Source organism: Harmonia axyridis, chromosome 4 (assembly GCF_914767665.1).
Source record: "Harmonia axyridis chromosome 4, icHarAxyr1.1, whole genome shotgun sequence".
NCBI classification, from domain to species: domain Eukaryota; kingdom Metazoa; phylum Arthropoda; class Insecta; order Coleoptera; family Coccinellidae; genus Harmonia; species Harmonia axyridis.
In genome coordinates, this window is record NC_059504.1 from 11,665,584 (window position 1) to 11,686,294 (window position 20,711).

The window sequence follows — 20,711 nt, forward strand, 5'->3', positions numbered from 1 at the left end:
ACTGATATGTTTTCATTTCCGCGTGCTTCATGTCAAATTTGAAAGTTCATGTTGGGGACAAAGTTTGCTGATTGAAAATGACATATGCTCTCTCCATCTATGTTTTTTACTCTGAGGTAAGATAAAATCAGAATTTATCGATTCCACATCATTCTCAACAATTGAATATTCATCAAATAACAACATGGACAATTTTAAAAAAAATATTTGGGTTTAAATCCTCTCAAGATTCAACAGGTTCAAAAACTGAAGTGAATACACCATCATAAACGTCCCTTATTTCTGATTTTGCTCTATAAGGGCAAAATTTGAAAAATTTCAAATTGAATGAATTTGCTGCTAGATTTGCCTATTATTCCTCGGGAATATAAGGCACATTATTAACTGTCGGTATACTGAATTTTTTCGTTGCTGTTTATGTTATTTCGAGAACAATTTCATTAATTCATATCAAAGTGCCCAAATAGAGAACGGGAACCCTTTTTATTCAGCCCCTCATCGGCATATTGTTCTCTTCGACAAACGGCAAACATATTTCGGATACCAAAATTCCACATGCATTGTTTCGTAATTATCTGTTCATAGCAGTTCGGATATTTAGAAGCTGCCAACGAGTTTTGTTGAAAAGTTTGGGATGAGTTCGATTCGGCTAGGATAACAGCAATCAATTCGGCGAACATAACTAAAAAAATAGGTCAGTCTCTGTGCAGAAGGATTTAATTCAAAGAATCCTTTCTGCCTCTAGTTATTTCATTACCCTATGGGGAAAATTTTTGGTATATAACTATACTGCCTAGTCAAAATTTCGTTAGGAGACACCTTATTTGTTTTAGGTCCAATTGGAACTTTTTACTACTTTAATAATAATAATAACAATTCATAACGTTGAGTACAATATGAATTTATTTCATCAAGTTTAAAAACATCATACAACATATTTACACACATCTTATACACATTTGGTTAAAAACGTTACTCTTAATACGACCCAGGGTTAATTACACTTATCTACGACAGTGGCGTATCATTATTTCCACATCATAAGCGAACATTTGATATTTCTGTCGCCCTATATCACGAAAAACACTATTTTAACGAAGCGCGTCTTCAAATAGGAATCACACGGCCGAACGTGCCCGATGTGTGACGAACCGAACAAAAAAAAGTAACGCTCGCTCGCCTGCTCCATACAGAAAACGCCAGACAGACCCTTATTATCTCGCAGTTATTCACCCTGTTCGCGTATAATGAAATCCAAATTGACGCGTTAAATTGCGAAACGGCGTATTTAGTATCCTCCAGCTGACGGGCGACGCTGTGCGGCGCTGGGAACGATCAGAACGACGCCAATTCAGACGTCACGCCTCGTTTGGCCGACGCACGCTGGCCCGAATAATAAATGCTTACTAAAGGGACTAATATGGACGGTCGTCGCAAAAAAGCAATATCCACTGATTACCGCGGAGAGTACGACGATAACAATAAGTTTGTCGGCCATGATCAAACATACAAGCGGGGGATCTGCAGAATTAGTAGTCGGCTCTCTTCCTCTTAATGAAATTCGAAGCGAGAAGTTGTGGTGATGTGTAACCTCGGGCGCCATCTATGTTCGATTTGATTATCAACGTAAAGTGGAAGGGTTATTTATGGAGAAGTTTGTATTATCTATCGGCTATGTAGTTTTCTCAGCTAGGCAGACCAACTGACTTACTACTATATTAAAAAACAGCTCAAATGATTCACTAAATTTAACGAATAATTGAATCGTCGAATCAAAGTTTTGAATGCATTCGCAGGAAATGGCTACAACACTAAATGAAATTGCCTCGAATTAGTCATTTTTATTCCCTTTGAACTATCCTGAAGTGTTTCTATTTTCGGTTCTGACTCGATGGAAAGAAACAAAATGACGATGTTTTTAATGAATTCGATTCTCATTTATATTTCCAGCGTTTCTGTACCCAAATTCCATTTGTGAACTGACATTAATGCAAAGTTCTATATTTTAGTCCATTGAGCAAAACGCAAAGCACAATTCAGATCTACAGTCGCCGCCAAATAAGATGGCAAATCTAAGGCGCAGAGAGAGATAATGCTATCTCCTTCGCACTATTACGGCATTGGTTCTGATTTCGAGACTGCTTAACTCAGTGGCGTGGTAAATATATTGAATCGGCAATGAATTATTCAAGATAACGAAAAAAATTTATCAGAGGATAATATTTGACATAGAGAGTAGAACCATTTATTATAAGAAAAGATAGAAAAAGTTTACATTTTTAACAGGTTCTTTTATTCGAGGAAATAAGATATATATATATATATATATATATATATATATATATATATATATATATATCGATAATCGATGAATGAACTTTGAAATTCGTTATGATTTATATGTACGCTACTGAATGGAACGCTTCGGTTTATAAGCTCCTCCTTCAGTTTTGTGCGCAACCAAGTTCTTGCCAACTTATTTGGCGGCGACTGTACCTATAGATTGAAGCACTGTAATCAAACTATGGGAAAGATAACTCTCAAACTCCACGGGATTACAAAGGATATGTATGCTGATTTGGCACCAAAAAATTTATCACTACAATAACTATATTTGGTCCATTCAAAGAGGATAATTGTATATTCTACAAAAAATTACGTTACACACGGAACAGCTGGTGATATGAGCCTATTTGGGATATCCCAATGATTATCCCAACTTGAAGGACCATAACTTCCTAATTTGGCAGTTCCAGAGCTCCGCCAACAAGGTAGCCAATTTCGAGCGAGCCTATCGAAAAGCCATGTTATTATGGGAACGCGCCGAACATCGTAATTCGAACGAGATTTCGATGTGTTCATCATCATCGGACCCGATGATCATTCGCCAACATTTCGCATAATACGATAGCTTGACATCCGTCGATATGTGGCGTCCGAATTGCGAAAAAACCTTATCTGCGGAATTACATGCGCGCCAATGATGCAAACAAAGCAGCGACGCACCGAATGCTGTACGCGCGTCTCTGATGATGAGTAGATGTTGCAAGCAAATTTCGAAACGGTGACTGGAGAGTGTGGTCTGAGAAAAAAATCGCGTGTTTCTCAATTACGATATCCTTAATCTCGACATATGTAATACGCTATTTTTGGGATTGTCACTTCGGGATCACGAGCGTGTTTAACCACCTCGGTTGATGCAAGCCCATCTCTGCATATTTAGAAAGATTTATGTGTAACTTGTAAAGTGCAAGAATTATTGTTGATGAATTTTATTTCGACTTATCGCCTATCTTTTAACTATGTACATCTCTCGGCTTCAACTCGTACGACATCCAATTTCCTTTTTTCTGAATCATTCCCATGACTTTCAGGCATTTTGAAACGGCTTGTTGCGTCACTACCAATGATCCTGCCAATTCTTGTTGCGTTTGACACGAGTTTTGATCAAGTAATGCCTCCAATTCTGCATCTTAGGAAACCTTCTCTCTTCCACCGCCATGCTGGTTTTCGACGTCAAAATCACCGTTCTTGAAGCGTTGAAACCACTATCGGCACGTTCTTTCAATAAAAGCGGTTTTACCATAGGTATTTGTGTGCATTCGAGGAGCCTCAGCCGCAGATTTTGGTATATTAAAGCAGAAAATGAAAACCTCCCGCAAATGACGAGAATTTGGCTCGTAAGCTGACAGGTTCAATGGAGAATAACTTTATAATGCAGACACAAATCCACTAATATTTCGATGGCGTTATGTTTAGAAATACCTAAGCTCATTGTATGACATCTACGATCTATTTATTTCGACTACCACTTACCGCTACAGCCATCAATTGCAAAACGGCGGAAGCAAAGTTGTACATCTGATATATCTGTCAGCAAGTAGACCAGCTGGCTTACTAGTATTTAGGACTATATTAAGTGTTAATCGAGCATCCAAAATGTTATTTCAATAATCGAATCAATCTCCGAATGCATCCTTGTTTCTTAATGTAATACTCTATTTACGACATTATCACTTGGAGACCACGAGCATATTTAACCACTTTGGTTGCTGCAAACCCATCTCTACATATTCAGAAAGAAGGCGATGAAGTATTCAGAACTTTGCATCAACGCGGAAATTTTCATTATTCACTTATAAGTCGTCGGGGATTGTACTGTTCCACTCTCGCATCAAACGAGTCTTTGAGATTTCGAAAGTAGGCTGAGAGGACGTTGTTCCGCAAGATTTCTGAAGTGCTAGCTTACGCCGAGCACGCCTCAAACGGCAGAATCTCCTCAAAACCGGTGGATTACAGTTTCGCTTCTTTTGTAATTGAATTTTTTTTTAACGAGGGTGGAGGTTGTTTCGAGGGTAATCCCCGTTCCTTGATGCAATCTAGAGTTTCTTAAATGTTGTGTAATAGAAAATGGGAGAGGCGTAAGGAGTCTCAAATATCAGTGATTTTCTTTATGTCTTGTTTCGCTGTCAGAATTATGATATGTTAATAATTCATCAGCAATGAGTCTCAGAACTCTGAGGAAACTGAGTAAAAACAATAAACCTAAACTTGAAAACGTGAAAAAATGAGCAAAAACATAATCTGTAGTAAACAAAATATTCCTCATTATTCGATTGATCATCGCCTCAAAATTTTCATTGTTGTTTTCATTTTGCGTCAACCTCCGAAATACCGCTGCTAATTTTTATGCAATCATTGATGAGTCACATGCATCATGTGGGTATTCCAGGAATGAATGAATATTTGACCAAAGCTTTTAGCATCAATTCGAACCCTTGGACCAAGTGGTCACAACAAGGTCAAATATAATCATCGAGTCACACTCAGCGTATCCAGTGAAGTGTACAAACAAATCAAAGTTTCGAGTGTCCCAAGATACAATCGGAATAGCTCAACAGAACCGGAATCGAGAAATTGAGGTGCCTCCGGAGCATTTCGAGAAGATGGATTCGGAGTTTTTTATTTGATTCATCGGAAGCGATTTGTGTACAATGTTGATGTTTTTCGTTTTTAGTCAATTCGGTTGGTGACAATTCTTGGAAAACTGGTATATATTATTGGGCTATTCAAATCGAAGTGTTGATATTTCACTGATTTATGATTACTCTCTATAAACATTGAGAGATTTCCTCTCAAAAACTCGTTAAACTATTTTGACTTCCGTGATGGCCTTTTTGAATAGAACATTGATATGTTGAGGTGTTTTGGTGATAACTCCAAAAATTGTATGGTAACCCAATGTGGAAGTACAATAATTGAAACTACTTATAGACTAGAAAGAAGGAAAAAGAGGTTCTTTATACCTTACAGGGAATCCAAATCAATCTTCAATTTCTCGAATTTATTTTTACGTTGACCATATATTTGTTTATACACGTTCGGGAATGTAACTCTTGAAAATACTGTAGTCCAAATATCTCAACTTAACTACTTGACTTGGGCTTGACTTGAAATCAACTCAAGTTCAAGTCAAGAAGTAGTTTTTCAAGTTTGTCAAGTCAAGTATTTATTTATCAAGTACTTGACTTGATATTGAAAAACTATTACTTGACAAGTCAAGTAATAGTTTTTCAGTTTGAGTTGATTTCAAGTCAATCCCAAAAAAGTTACTTGAATATCAAGTCAAGCCAGGAATCCCTATGGTCAATATTTTCAACTGGTCCAAGGAAGTTGGTTTACTAACCCAAACTTTAGATTTCAATATGCGTCAAATCAGAACTGCGGGGTGCCAATGAATGTCAACTATCCTGGAGATTAATTTGCTATTAACGGCATCCTGGGGTTTCAATTCTTAAGCCAATTGAATTTATTGGATTTTACATAAAATCAAAATCAAATCGAATTTTATAGGAGTCAACATTAGAACCTTGTGCCAAATGCGATGTAGCGATGATTTATGCATATTCAAAGGATTTATACGTTTCCGAATGGAAAGGTCAGGATCATCACGAACGTAAACTTTTTTCCTTACTCGTTTAGACTCGATACTATCACAAGCTGAAAATGTATTTTTTCAGACTGTAGGTTGTCGACTCAGTAATATGTAGCCATAGCCAAATGCCTTCAGCCAATTTCAGATAGGCGTGCAATATGTTCAGATACGGTTCTGGTGGTCAAATAAATAATCCAGTCGGTTTTTCAATTAACATATACGAATATTTCAGGTTACATCCGAAAGAAATGGTCAGATGGATTCGCGAACGTACAGGGTCTGTTGACCTGGGTCGGTGTCCCCTTCGACAGCCAGCGGTGGCGATGACTTTTGACGTGTAGAGAGGAAATGGGAAAAGGGAGGAACGAAGTACACGTACGCAAAATTCGAGTCTTGTGATTAGCTCGCAATCGCTTCGATCGAGCAGGCGATGCAGCTTTTTCACCTTAGTTTTCGTTGGCTAGCCAGTCGTCTGTGTCGCTATCGACGCTATGTTAATTATCGGAAGGTCAGTCACGTATTCAGATGATTGGAATTGATTGAATTTTCAAGTTGACGCACATGGGAATGATGGGTTTAGCACCGAAAGGGGAAATTTTTACATTTCCGGAATATGTAGCGTTGGTTTATCCGATCGATGTTGGTAATGCTGGTCATTTGACACTTGTCGTGACATTTTATTGTTATGGCGGCTCATTTTGCAGTATTGCAACATTTAATTTCGCTAGCTGAATAATTTCATCATGTTGCAATTTTAACATTATTAGTTTCAAAATCTGAACTGAATCTGTTGGTACAAACGAGCTTGCTCCCTCAAATAAGATTAATCTGCAAAAAAATAACATAAAAATTCAATACAAAGCCCTACCAACTTCAAACTCCTCTCACTAATCCTCAAACTATAACGCAACATTGAAATAACTTTCATCAACTTCAACTATTTGATAAGTCCCAACATTCCTGAAGATACTCCAGTCATATTGCTCCCTTAACAGAAAATTCCCAAGTTCGAAAATGCACCATATCGGCTTTGTAATCGAAGAAAGTTACCCTTCTGCCAAAATTACATGGGATTTTTTTGCGAGGTCATTCATACTAATGAAGCTTGTAATGTCTTACCCCTTGTCTAGTTTACTTCCTCTTTACAGGTTTACCCTATCGGTCGTGAGCTCAGGGGTCCTTTGGGGAATTTTTGTCTTGAAAGTTTTCCTCTATGTTGTGTCCATTTGTACTCGCTTCTTACCGATCTTTTCGAATATTGTTGAGGTTATACAACCTGAGTTGGGCCGTGACAAAAAAGCAATGTGTCGGATTATTGGTTTTTCATTTCTTAGATGATACTCAATTCTTGAAATCCATGCAAAAATTACTTGCAAATTCACAGAGCCAACCTAATAAGAATTTTTCCTCGTGTTCCTGAGAAATTCAAGAGCCTGGGAATTCGGTTCCATAGGAGAATGAAGGATCTTCCGCTGGAAAGGACTATTTATTTTTTGCATAAGTTTCTTCAATTGAAGAATTTTGGTACTTGCTTTATGTATGTTAGTAAATTGAATATTGTCGTCCATATACATTGTGATGGAATTCATGTATTTTATATTTTCTTTCATAGTTGTTGACATGTCATGTAATTATTTTGATGTCAATAATAAATGAAATCCACAAAGTTATGACATCCAGAAAATAAATGTTATTTGAAGTTGAATCAGAGTAACAGCGGTATACAATGTTTACTTGTATATTACTTCAACTAAGTGACGTCCGAGAAACAATATACATTCCTGTTTGCGATGACAATCATGGTTGATTTATTTTTCATCTCCCAGAAGCAATTTTAACCGGATGATTAATAATCCCCTAGATTCCAAACAGCATCCAGAGGCCGCCTACCGAACAACAAAAGAAAAATTCGCGAAATTTCTCAATCCAAACGTCCCGGATTCCCCAGGAATATGAGGAATCGCACGAAACGTTCGGTCATTTAGGATTTCAAAAGAGTAGACGACAATGAAAATTAAATTCCACCTTGCGCACGGAAGATTGGTAAAAGGAACGGGGAGAATAAAAACTTAATTGAAAATCTTGTTCTTTCAAAAGTGAATTAGACACGAGGCCACTTCGGGAGGGAGAATTAGGAAAGAAGACCGACCGTCGGGACTTAATGGGGATGAAAAAATAAGGGAAAAACGAGGGAAGAATAGTTTGCCTAACTTTCGGCAAAGGGAAACGAGGTTATTGCGACGGCGGCGGGCGAATTGAAGAATATAAGAGAGCCCCGGATAGGAAATAAGGCCATTAGACTCCTCTTGATAATTACATCTTCCGATTCGGATGAATTTCATTAGGATTTCGTCGGAGACTGGATCTCTCTACTGGTCTTCCGGAGATGTTGCGTTGTCTGGAAAGAATTAAAGTTCGGGATCACTTAGTTTTAATCTACCGACCGGACAAATGGATCGAGTCAGGAGAACGGGAAAGTTCCGAGTGGTTTCTTGGATTTTGTGTGGAAATTGTTGATGTCGAACAACTCAATGGTTGGAAAAAAAATCTCAACACTATGATGAATAATTTTATCCATAATTTACAATGATATTTTTTCTAGAAAAAAAAACACTTTGTGAAAAAAGTGAAAAAAAAAAGATCTATGCAACATGAACTATGAATTTCAATTCAGAAATATCCGAAATGATGCATTTACGAATCCAATCAGCAAAACATTTCCTCAAGTATGAAGTTTTAGGGAAAGATTGATTTTTATTGTTGAATCGTTGGAAATTATACATAGGCGTACAACTTTGCTTGAGCCGTTTTTTACCGAAATTCAAGGTTTTACTGTAAAAAAACTGGTCATCTTTTGAAGCGATCCACGAATCGATTGAATTTTTCACTTCTTCATAAAACTAGATGTGCTGGTCAGCCAGGCCGTGTGCAATTGATCGAAATAAGTGGTAGTCCGAGAGTGCAACGTCTGGAGAATACGGTGGGTGGGTAGGACTTCCCATTTCAACGTTTCCATAATCTTGACCACATTCGCAACATGCGGTCGAGCATTGTCATGTTGTAAAATCACTGTATCATGTCTCTTGTTGTATTGCGGCGGTTTGTCTCTCAATGCTGGGCTCAAACGCATTAATTGCAGTCGATAACGATCGCTCATGATTGTTTCAGTCGATTTCAACAACTCATAATACACTACGCCGAGCTGGTCCCACCAAATACTGAGCATGACATTGGAACCGTGAATATTCGGTTTGGACGTCGACGTGAAAGCGTGGCCGGTATATCCCCATGATATTCTGTGCCGTAATGACCCATTTTTCGTCTCCAGTCACAATGGGTTGCAGAAATCCCTTCACATATCTGGGGATATTTGCTCATCGCAATGATGCCGATGTGTCATGTGTCATGTTTGTAATTCAAATTTGGCTTTTTCATTTCATTCTTTCAGTCTTCGTTTGGTTTGGTAACGCGATATGATACAAATTCCTTGGTTTTTTCGAAATCGAAAGCTAAATATCAAATTTCATAGCGTAAGAATATTTTTTATTGGTTATTTTATAGTAAAACTTCGAAAAACCCCACAGTCTGGCAACGATGCCGGTAAACGTTTTATGACGTAATTTCACCGCTAAGATGAAAACACTAAATCTGATCCGTAATGAGGCATCACCTCAAAATCAAGTTTTAATTCCTTTCCGACAAGAACCTGCACTAGATCAGAGTCCAACTCATATTCATTAAGAGAGTCGCACCATTCGTGCCCTCCTCCAACTTCGAAAAGAGCCATAATCAAGCCAGTCCTCCGAGGAACGTTCAAAACGCGTCAATTCTCCCAAATTAAACCTTCCCCCAATAGCCGTTATCTGCAATTTGAATCTTCCCACTAAGACACTAGTGACATGTTACCCATTTCGCAGAGACCGGGATCAGCCAAATTTCTGCCTTCCTAATCCCTCCTCCCCCACTCCTCGTGGTGGACAGGGAATTACAGGGAGGCTGATCGAGTAATCTCCTGTTGGGAAGAAGGACCCGTTCGACTGACAGAATCTCGCGATAGATCCCTATCCGGACATTCACGGTGACGTTTCTCTATGAAATGTTTTCTTTTATACGGCCGACTCGGAAAATGGGGGTTTGCTCACGGAAAACTGTTTCCGAAATTGAGGTTTTGCGCACGGAGTGTGAAAAACAATTTTATTATGGAATCTCTGCATAAGCATCTTTCGTACATTAGAGTTTTTTATTTGTTTTTTTCTATTAACGTCGAAATTCTGCAATATTTCAGGTTTGCTGAGTTTCATAGCAACCGTCGAGAATATTCTCTATTGGCCAAAAAAAAAAAGCTGGAACAATATGATAATCATAAATATAAAATACTACTTTATTAATTGTAGCAGTTTTCTCAATAAAAACTAGCCAGTCGCTCGACTTGTGGAGTTTAGTTACAACTCAGTCTACAAACTTGTCCAGCTAGTGTGCAAAATGTCGTTTTGAATAATTAATATAATGTTCTAAAGGAATTTTCTTTGATTTTCAGGACGGAACTCAAATTGGAATCACTAGAAGATGCGGTAGTCTTGGAACAGCCACAGAGCGATTGGTTGCACGATAAGAGAGGATGTCCAGCGTACGTCAGTCCGGAAATATTGAAGGCCGGAGCGACGTATTCTGGGAAAGCAGCAGATATGTGGTCCTTAGGAGTAATCTTGTACACAATGCTTGCAGGAAGGTATGTATTGATTTTTCCACTAAGTTTCTTCTCAAAAACACAAAATCATTTTCGCTTTGATGTCTCTGTTAACGAGGAATTAAGAATCAGAAAATGAACGAATGATTCATGTTTCGAACACGAGTGAGTTTCAGTAGGAAAGATTCACTTGGCATACCGCTCGCGAAACGTTGACATTATTGAACCATTTCTTTTCTGTCGGTGCCTCAGAGGAAAGAAAAGATAGAGGTTCCCTTAGAAGTAAATAGCGTTGTATTGTAATCAATTGCAACAGCATGATGATAAAGTGAGAAAGGACAACAACAAACCTGCAAAATTGACAACTAGAGGGGCGGTAAACATTTCAGTGGCGTAGTCAATGGTTCTCTTACTGCCTCTTATTAAGTTTTCGGTGCTGAAATGTTTGGAACAAACATATGCATATTTCGGCAAATTGTTTATTTGCAATATTAATACGTGGCACAATATTTTGCTAAATTCTCTATTTGAAGGAAACCTACAAATGTTGGCATTGAATTAAGTTTTCGATATCTCACAAATACTACGCCATAGACGAGATATATTTTACGCCTATGGACTCAAAACGTGAACTAACCTATGATAGGTTAGGTTTTCATTTCCGATGTTTTACACACTATACATGTTTTTCGAGTATTTACCATGATTAAAACACGTGCAATAACAACAACAGAACCGTGTTGCCAAATCCTGAGAATATTCGCAAAACATCTATGCCACAGAACGGAGAAAAGATTACTTCTTCCTCAGAATGGCAACGCAGTACATTATAAGTGTTTGTAAACAAAAATGTTATAGCGCAGTCGACAAATGCTATGAGGCACCTCTATCTTTTCTTTCCTCTGAGGTCAGTGCCATATTTTGGTTTGGCCATCACACTGTCGTGATTTGACACCTTTATGAGCTCATAGAACATCAAATACAAAATAGACGCTCAACGAAACAAAACTACCACTTAAGATTATTAAATTTCAATAAAACCCTTCTAACTCTTCGAATATATCGCGACATAATTTCCCAAATTTTTCAAACAAATAGCTACGTGCCGAATACTCGCCAACGTTCTAAGGGACGCATTTCCCCGAATGCTCCCACAATCGAGATTTATGCATCGGAATAATCACCCCTATCGCCGCATTCCCAACTACGAATTCGCCTTGTGTATATGAAATTCCGTAAACCGTCTACGTGCCAAAATCGGAAACCCGATATGATAGGTGGTCGCTATAGGACCAACAATACTACGTCGGCGGAGGCCCATTGTCCGTTTTGCGCGATAGCCGCCGTGTAACTTGGCCCAGTTGCCGCCGCACCGGTTCCGGTTTGCGTACCGCGGCAGAGAGATATATCCGTCTGTGGTGGTTGATTTTTTCGTGTTTTACTATTTCGACGCTCGAGTTGAGAACAAACGTTTTCAAGTTGTCGGGAATCAGAGAAAGGCTAGGATTGGGTTCTTCCAGCTATAAAATGCTTGTAAAAGTGGTTGAAATATAGCACGAGGCTTATTGATTAAACGGTTTATTCAAGCGCCAATAGGGATGTTGCCTATATATTGAAATTGTTTTTAATTTGTAACGGGTATTTTTTTCGAGCTTTAAGTTTGCATCATTAATAGACTCACGCCTGAACAACGCTTGCAAATAGTGCAATTTTATTTCGAAAATAATGGTTCTGTGCGGAATACGTATCTTGCACTACGTTCATTTTATTTTGTTTAGCGATGAAGCGCACTTCTGGTTGAATGGCTACGTCAACAAACAAAACAGCCGCATTTGAACTGAAGCTAATCCTCAAGTGTATGTCGAAACACCGTTACATCCAGAAAAACTGACTGTTTGGTGCGCTTTATGGGCTGGTGAAATCATTGGTCCGTACTTCTTCGATAACGATGATGGCCAGAACGTTACAGTCAATGGTGATCGGTATAGAGCCATGATTACTAACTTTTTCATTCCTGAATTGAACATCCATGATGTCCAGGAGCTGTGGTTCCAACAAGACGGCGCAACATGTCACACAGCTCGTGCCACAATCGATTTATTGAAAGACACTTTTGGTGACCGCCTAAATTCACGTTTTGGACCTGTGAATTGGCCTCCAAGATCTTGTGATTTAACACCGCTAGACTACTTTCTGTGGGGCTATGTAAAGTCATTGGTCTATGCGGATAAGTCACAAACCCTTGACCATTTGGAAGACAACATTCGCCGTGGTATTGCCGATATACGGCCACAAATGTTGGAAAAAGTCGTCGAAAATTGGACGTCCAGATTGGACTACATCCAAGCTAGCCGTGGCGGTCATATGTCAGAAATCATATTTAAAATGTAATGCCACAAGATTATCTTGCGGATAAATAAAATTCATGTCAATCGAATAATCCATCGTTGTTTTATTGCATTTTAAAGTTCTATAGCTCTAAAAAAACACCCTTTAGTATCGCCTTATATAAACACGAAAAAAAAAATATTTTCATGGAAAAATGTAGAAAGTACCAATAAAAAATACGTTAATAAAAAAAGTTTTCATTATTCCCGCTGAAACGCTTCATTCTGTCACGGTATTATGGTGAAGTCTCTGCATAAAAGAGTCACCACCATAGACAAACTAACTAGTTTATCTATGATCACCTTGTGCTAATGGTCTGTCAAACTGAACTAATATCAGCTCTATTGACAGTCGGTTTGATTATATCATCTGACGTTCTAAACTTAACCATAGATAAACTTGTTCTAGATACGATTTGTTTGTCTATGTTCTAAACGTTTCAGTGCTATGACGTCAAATTGCCCTGATTGGCGTTCGCAGTCACGTGCTAGTCGATAAGAATTAACACAATTAAAATCGATTTTATTAAATGGGATTCGAGAAATAAGATGTTGAAAATGCTATTTTAGTGTTTCAAAAACAGCCTTTAATGTGAAAAACCTAAATTCATTTCATTTTATTATATGACGCAACATCACCTTTGTTATAGCTTGAAATAACAAGCGCCCAAAAGCTCCTTACTTCACGTCCAAATTTTTTCGAAGTTCCTCCCCGAACTAGACACCCTTTATCTTTCTCTCCCCTCGCGAAAAGGAATTAGGAACAAAGTTCCTGCCGGTTTTTATCGCCGGCTAGGTGGAACGAGATAGGAGAGAGTAGTAGGTCGGCCCGCAGAAATTTCTGGCCGAAACCTCTCGAATCCGTATTTATGGCGACCGCATCCAGGCAGTCGGGGAGCCGGCTGGACGTCCTGATATACGGAGATTTCGCCGGGTTGCGGTCGCCTCGCTCCGATGAAAATGTATGAAGTTCGGGGCCGGTGCGGTTTTTCTGCCCCTCTTCTAGTTGCTACGCTTTCTCGGCGATTTTCCGTTTGAACGACGATTTATACGTCGGCGAGGTTCATGAGTAAAACATACTTTTCGCCGGTTTTCGTTCCGTCTTCCGCTGTACGTTTATATATCTTTGTGCGTCGTTATGTCGGTAGTAGACGGTTTGTTAATTTGATTGGATTTGTAGCTTTTTAACCATGAGTGATTTGAATGATGTAAAATGTTTGTAATGAAATAAAATTTCATTAAATTCAAATTATGAATGACAAAATCATGAAACGTGAAAAATTTAGTAGCAACATCCCTCATTATATTTTCATTGTTAAGTGTTGTATATTTTTCCAGAAATAACTTTTTGTCAATTTTTTTACGATTTCCAGTCTTTTTCGATGATCTTTCTGCTCAAACGAAGGCTATATCTTTTTCGAATATTGAGCAATAAATAGTCCTCAATTTAAATTAACTCAACGAAGAGGTGGTCAAATTGAATTATGTCCGGCTTTCGAAATGAAAAACCTGAACACTTTGAATTTTCAGGGTAGTTTCGGATCCCGGTAAAGTTTGTTGATGAAAAAATCATGCTGAGGGGATGAAATTCGGCATTTAAATATATCTAAATGCCAAAACCACATCTTGACAGTTCTTTGGACTTCAAGGGTTGAATTGGCGATTTTTTTGGTGACGAGCTTTCAGAACACATCGTAGATGCATAATTTCAATTTCTTGTTGAACGGTCCACCAGAACTATACCGGATTCAAATACCTAATAGGTATTTCCGTAACAACAGACTCGACTATGTTGAAATTCAGTTTCTATATGTTCATGCCAAATTCAAGGATCATTGTGTTATCTGAACCATAAATGAATTTTTTCCAACGAACGAGAATTCAAAAGCCCTTGCTCAGGGCTCTTATGAATAATTAATGCATCAATCGTATATTCAAGGTTTGTTCATTTATTGTCGAATCTGACTTTTATTGCAATTTTACTATTTCTGAATAATTCACCCATAAAATCCATACTACCTATAAATTTCACCATGTTCCTATGCCAATGGCGAATGAGAATTGTTTATGCGAGGAATTTTTTTTAACCTTTCTCAGATTGAAGTATCAATATTCTCACTCTGGGGCATGGCATAGTCAGCTCAATTTGATGAAATGCCATTCATAACAGAAACAAATCAAAGGGGACTGAAGTCTAACCGATATTCGATTAATCATCAGTAGTTGCTTTGAGTCCTCAATTCTGGGAAAACTCTTTGAATGATCTGGATATGCTCAGACAACATTTCTCAATATCTCCTATTGAATAATAATTTCATTTCTTGATCTTTTCACTGATCGTTTTCGCAGTTTCACACTTCTCTATTACTCGGTTCAACTCTTAATCGCTATCTATCAACTGTACCATTCCCATTTACTCGTTCATCAAAGTTTCACTTTCCTCAGTCACCTCAAATTCCTAAGAATACTCGACATTTGATTCTACTAGGATTCTATGAATCATTCGCAATTACAGTTTTCTTGCAACAACCACAACCGTAAGACGAATCCTTATCTTTCTATGTTCCGAAACCATCGACGGTCCCATATCTCCTGTCAGTGGTGTCGGATTTCTCGTTGCGAATTCCGGGGGTTTCCCTTTCCACCGACCCACATTTCTGACAAACGAAAACATAAATAGATAATGCGCCAACCACTCAGCATGCCAGATTACCCCCGAGACCCACATATCTGGAGTTCCTGTTCCGGGAGAGAAACGCATTATCTGACTTTACTACCGGATAACGTACGACGTGGGGCGACTTATCTATCCCTATGCGAGAACCGACGAACGTACGATTTTTCACTGCCCGTAGGGACCCGGAGTGTGGGAATTGAAAGGACAACATTTGGACGCCGATAGATCTGGATATGCGGATTTGGAAAATGGCCCGGAGTTCGGGTCGCCGGGTTTTATCGGGCTATTTCTGGACCGGGTTTCGAAGGGAATGAGGGGAATTCGGCTTTTTTGAAGACGATAAAAGGCGAATAAGAATTAGGTGCGATTGAAATGAAAGCAGGCAACTTTTTTAAGTTGTTTTATGCCGATGGATTATTCCATAGAGAGATAAAAATAGATAGAGGGAGTATATTGTATTCGTCGACTTGAGCATTATTTTCAGTGATTTTTGGGGCCGGCTGGGCCCATAACCTGTGAAAACATCCACAAAACTATCTATCCGAACCGATTGAAAATGTCAACGAAACAAACAAAAAATAATTCATTCACATTTATATCATACACACCTGTTATTGTCACTATTTTCGACCAATAACGAATAATACGAAAAGTATTCACACTTAGTTCAATCAAGTTGTTGTAATTTTTTTCGCCAAAGTAAATCTTCCGTTAAATAGTTTCTCCGTTTTTTTTTCAAATCCATCGCCGCTTCCGAATCAATACAGACCCCAAACGAGATACGGTGTATAGACCCCCCTCATCGTTCGTCCGGCTTAACCAATTTCAATATCCCAGTTAACTGAGAACCGCTCCGCTTGATGAAACAATGAACTAATGGAGTTGCTGCAGGTTCGAGAATCTAATAGGGGGAGGAGTAAGAGGAGGTATGTCTGCTGGTTTGTGAATGAATTGAAAAAAAACAGATCTTTCTAAAGACAACTTGTACAGTTAATCTGTACCCTAAAGGGGGAACACCACCACGTGGCTTCTCAGTTCAAAATAAAATAAGAAATATTTGTTCTTACAAATCAACGATTTTCATGGAGTGTTCTCATAATTGTCTTCAAACAATAACATTGTAATATTTCTTCATTTTAATTTACGAAAGAAAAAACTTTTACCTAATTTTGGTAACTTTTTATGATATGGTATCCTTAAAAAGCACTGATATGTTCAAAAAATATTCTTGAAACAAATTACACAAAAAATCATCACAAAAAAGGCAAAAGAAAATTTTATAAAAAGGCTCTTAAAGTACTTCCTTTCGACGAAAGTCGGAATTATTGAAATATTCATAACTTCTACTGATTATTCAATTTTCTGACAACACCGCATATTATATTTGTCCCTCCTCCTCTAGGCAAATATTGACATATCAAGAGAATGCCACGTGGTGGTGTTCCCTCTCGATGAAGCAAATTGTACTCTAACTAGTATTCATTCGAACTCTTCCAAATTACGCTGTGCAAACGAGTTACCTCAACTCGTCGATTAAAAAAAACTCGAGCGAACAAACAGTCCCAAACATATCGGTCCTTGGTTGAATTTTAATCAGTAGTAATGGCATTCTGTGAACTAATCGCTCGGCTGAAATGGAAACTTATGGTTCTGCGGTGCCCGTCTAGGTTAATTGTCGCTGACGGGCGGAGAAGAAGAAGAAGAAGAATGGCGTTTCAACGAATGGTCTCGGTTATCCGGAATTTTTCGCGATTCACTCTTGGCTGCGGTAATGGCGATGAAACGTTTTCTTGCCCTTCTTTTTTCGCGACGTCGTTGGAGAGTAATGGCCGTCGGCTTGAGGGCCCAATTAAACGCTAAAGGTGGCGGAATTTTTTTTTGTACAGGCTCTCGAGTCGAATTGGGCGTTGCGGTCATTAATGTTCTTGATGAAGACTTCACAAACACTGGCTCTTCGAATAAGGTTCGTTTGTTGGATGGGATTTTCAATAGGAAGTGTTCGATGTTGAAAATTTGCTATCTTAAGGGTAGTAGTCAGACTTTTAAGCATCTCGTTTTGAATGAAGAGGGTAAGATTCAAATGATGCGCCATTTCGAAGTTCTCACTTCGATGGTTTCGTCAAGAGTGGCTCTTGGAATCATTTGATAAAAAGATTTATTGCTTCAGTGCAGTGATTCTCTTAAAGTTCATTCATTTCAGCAATGAAGTGGTGCTAACGATCGAAAGAAAATGTCATTGCCAAATTGTCTCAAATCCAAATGTTGAGATTCTTTTCCTAACGTTTTTTATACACTGGAAGATTTGTTATAATTCATTCAGTTCTCTTGAAATCAATTAGTACAGTAGATACAAATTGAACACAAAACAACGAATCCCAATTGAATAAATAAGCAAAATCATAATAAGTACATCGACTTCATGGCTAAGGTAGACAACTCAGATACGTCATCGATGACGTCATACTAAAATACATCCATACGGAGACGCAACAATGCCACCCGATAATGTCAACACGCCTGTCCTCGACATACAATATACACTCTACGACAAAGAACTTCCTCAAAACCCGGCCATAAACCACCGAGGCTTAAGCCCGTTTCAGACTCGTCTCGCAAACACCCCACAGTCCGACGATGTAAACTCCGTCTTTTTCTGCCCGAAATCCAGATTTACAACCGTGAAAACACTTCCCCGGATGATTTACAGGACTTCTTTCCCCCCCAGTCGACCAAACTCGACCATCGGATCGCCATCTAGAGCACGTGTCCCGAATAAAATTCGGACGTCCGGTCGCCCCATCAACGCCACATGAGCGCAAGTGGCGCCTAATTTATCGCGCGTCGCGACGTATACGCGGCGGGTCTAATGTAATGGCCGAAGTTCTCCACACTCACACACACACACTCGTCCCAGTTTCAACAGAAATAGGGTAAAAGCGCCGTGTACGCTTCAATTCGTGCGAATGTGGAAAGTTGCGGAGATTAATTACGTGCGGTATGCATTGTGCGAGGTCCTATTTGTCCGCAAGGGGGCGACACATGTCTCCAGTGAGTTTTTCGAGGGTTGACTGACAAATGAATACACAGTGGTTATTAATGACGTTTCTCGCTCTCTTTCACTCTCAGCGTCGAATGTGTTTGTACGTTTGACGTCGCTCTGTTGGACAGCCTGACCCCATTCCTATCCATTCAAATGTTTGGCGACGATTGGGAGGTTTCAGGTCGAACTAGGCTTGTCAACGCGGTTGACCTGATGCGTTTTATGTTTGACAGTGTGGGGCTTAAAACTGACATTTGCGTTTTTCTATTCGTTCTGGACCGTTTTTGACGGCGAATAAAGTATTTGTTTTCAACTGCATGTCCAATTACACCATTTATAATTCGAGAAGGGCCTGATTTTTTATTTGTTGCTTTTGTCTCTATCGTAGAAAACCTACAATTGGTCTAAAATTGTTCTGCATTCGAAAGAAGGTAAAAATCAGAATTCGATGTTTGAAGTTTCAAATGAATGAAACATTATGTAAATTGTTTCAAAAATGCAAATTAAATTATAGGAATTCAATTTGTCGGGATTACTAGCTATTCATATCATTCGATCGAATCAATTGTGTTACCAAAACGGAGCAGAATTTCTTGCAAGACGCCTATTCTTCCTTATTAATTGGAAAAGGCGTATCTGCAAAAAAGGAGTTCTGAGATACATATTTGCCTTTAAAGACTTCCATTTGTGCCATCCACAGATTTAATTGAATCAACATGTCTTCTCGTACATTCCTTTTTGATGTTGATTCAGTTGAATCTGTATATGGCACAAATGCAAGATTTTAAAGGCTAATATGTTCCTCAAAACTTCTTTTTTGCAGATACGCCATTTTCAGTGCTGGGTTATCAAGTACTTTTATAATTCGGAAGTTTCACAAGATTGTAAATTTTTCGCAGATGAAAGAATAAGCAGCGCTATGTCATCTTGAAAACCAAGTAGGCGCTTAATATGAAACCTTGATACACTCTTTGTGAATGCTTAAGATTCTCAATATAGGAAGATCAGTACAGCGGATTTAACGATATTAACAAAGTTTCAGGGGTAAATTTCCATCTCCAATCGAATGAGTGGAATTTTAAATATGAATTTATGGATGAAAATTTTGTATCTCCAAAAACTTCGCAACCAAAGTGTTTACCACTAGAATATTCTTATATAATCGTGTAAATTTAAGAGCTCTTCAGTAGTGGGTGAAACAAAGCATCAAGCTGAATGTATTCAATCTTATTGGTGAGCTTCAAACCGGTGTAATTGACCATATTCACCGTCGCCATATTGTTATGCGACAATACCAACTACCCAGTGTTCCCAACGGAGAAATATTGAGTTTACTAGAAAAATTCCACAATATAAAGTTTATAAGTGAAGTTTATGTGTACCTTTTCTGGCTGCTACGCCAGATAGGCTTGTTTGGGACAACATTGTGCAAAAATTTCACCTTTTGGAAATAAAAAGATTAGTGAAAGGTGGTTTTCTGAACAAATTAATTGTGGCCGAGTGTATAAATGAATGCTTCGCTCCATTTTTGGAAATATTCAGTGGAAGAATAGTCTTTATGGCTGATAGTATTTTTGATATTAGCGGTATTTTTGTAGTAAACTCAATATTTCTCCGTTGGGAACACTGGGTAGTTGGTATTGTCGCATAACAATATGGCGACGGTGAATATGGTCAATTCGAATCCCAACGAAAAACCTTTCGAAGATATTGATGACAAACGGACTAAAGGGTCTAATCCTACTGTGTGCTGGTATAAGCTTAATTTACAGCCAGTCTTCTGGTGGGCAGAGACGTAAACCGGTAGCCGAAGACTATTAAAGATAATAAGACTGGTCGCTCCAGTCCGAACGTACTCCTACGATATAATTTAAGGGCTAGAGCGAGCGTGAGGAATCCTGCAGCGTATGAAATCAAATAACAAATTCTCCGTTCTCTCGAATGAGACTATGAGAATGCAATAGACAACGGAATGTTGCGCCGCG

At 38.6% G+C, this 20,711-nt stretch overlaps 1 protein-coding gene across 2 annotated transcripts in view; it reads left to right on the plus strand.

Moving 5' to 3' along the window:
- Window positions 1-20,711, plus strand: part of LOC123679270 (tribbles homolog 2) — a 200,993-nt gene that overhangs the window by 172,724 nt on the left and 7,558 nt on the right. For both annotated transcript variants that reach the window (XM_045616772.1, XM_045616773.1), the window contains exon 4: window positions 10,473-10,664. In XM_045616772.1, the coding sequence (XP_045472728.1) occupies window positions 10,473-10,664 (192 nt within the window). The remainder of the gene's footprint in view (window positions 1-10,472; window positions 10,665-20,711) is intronic.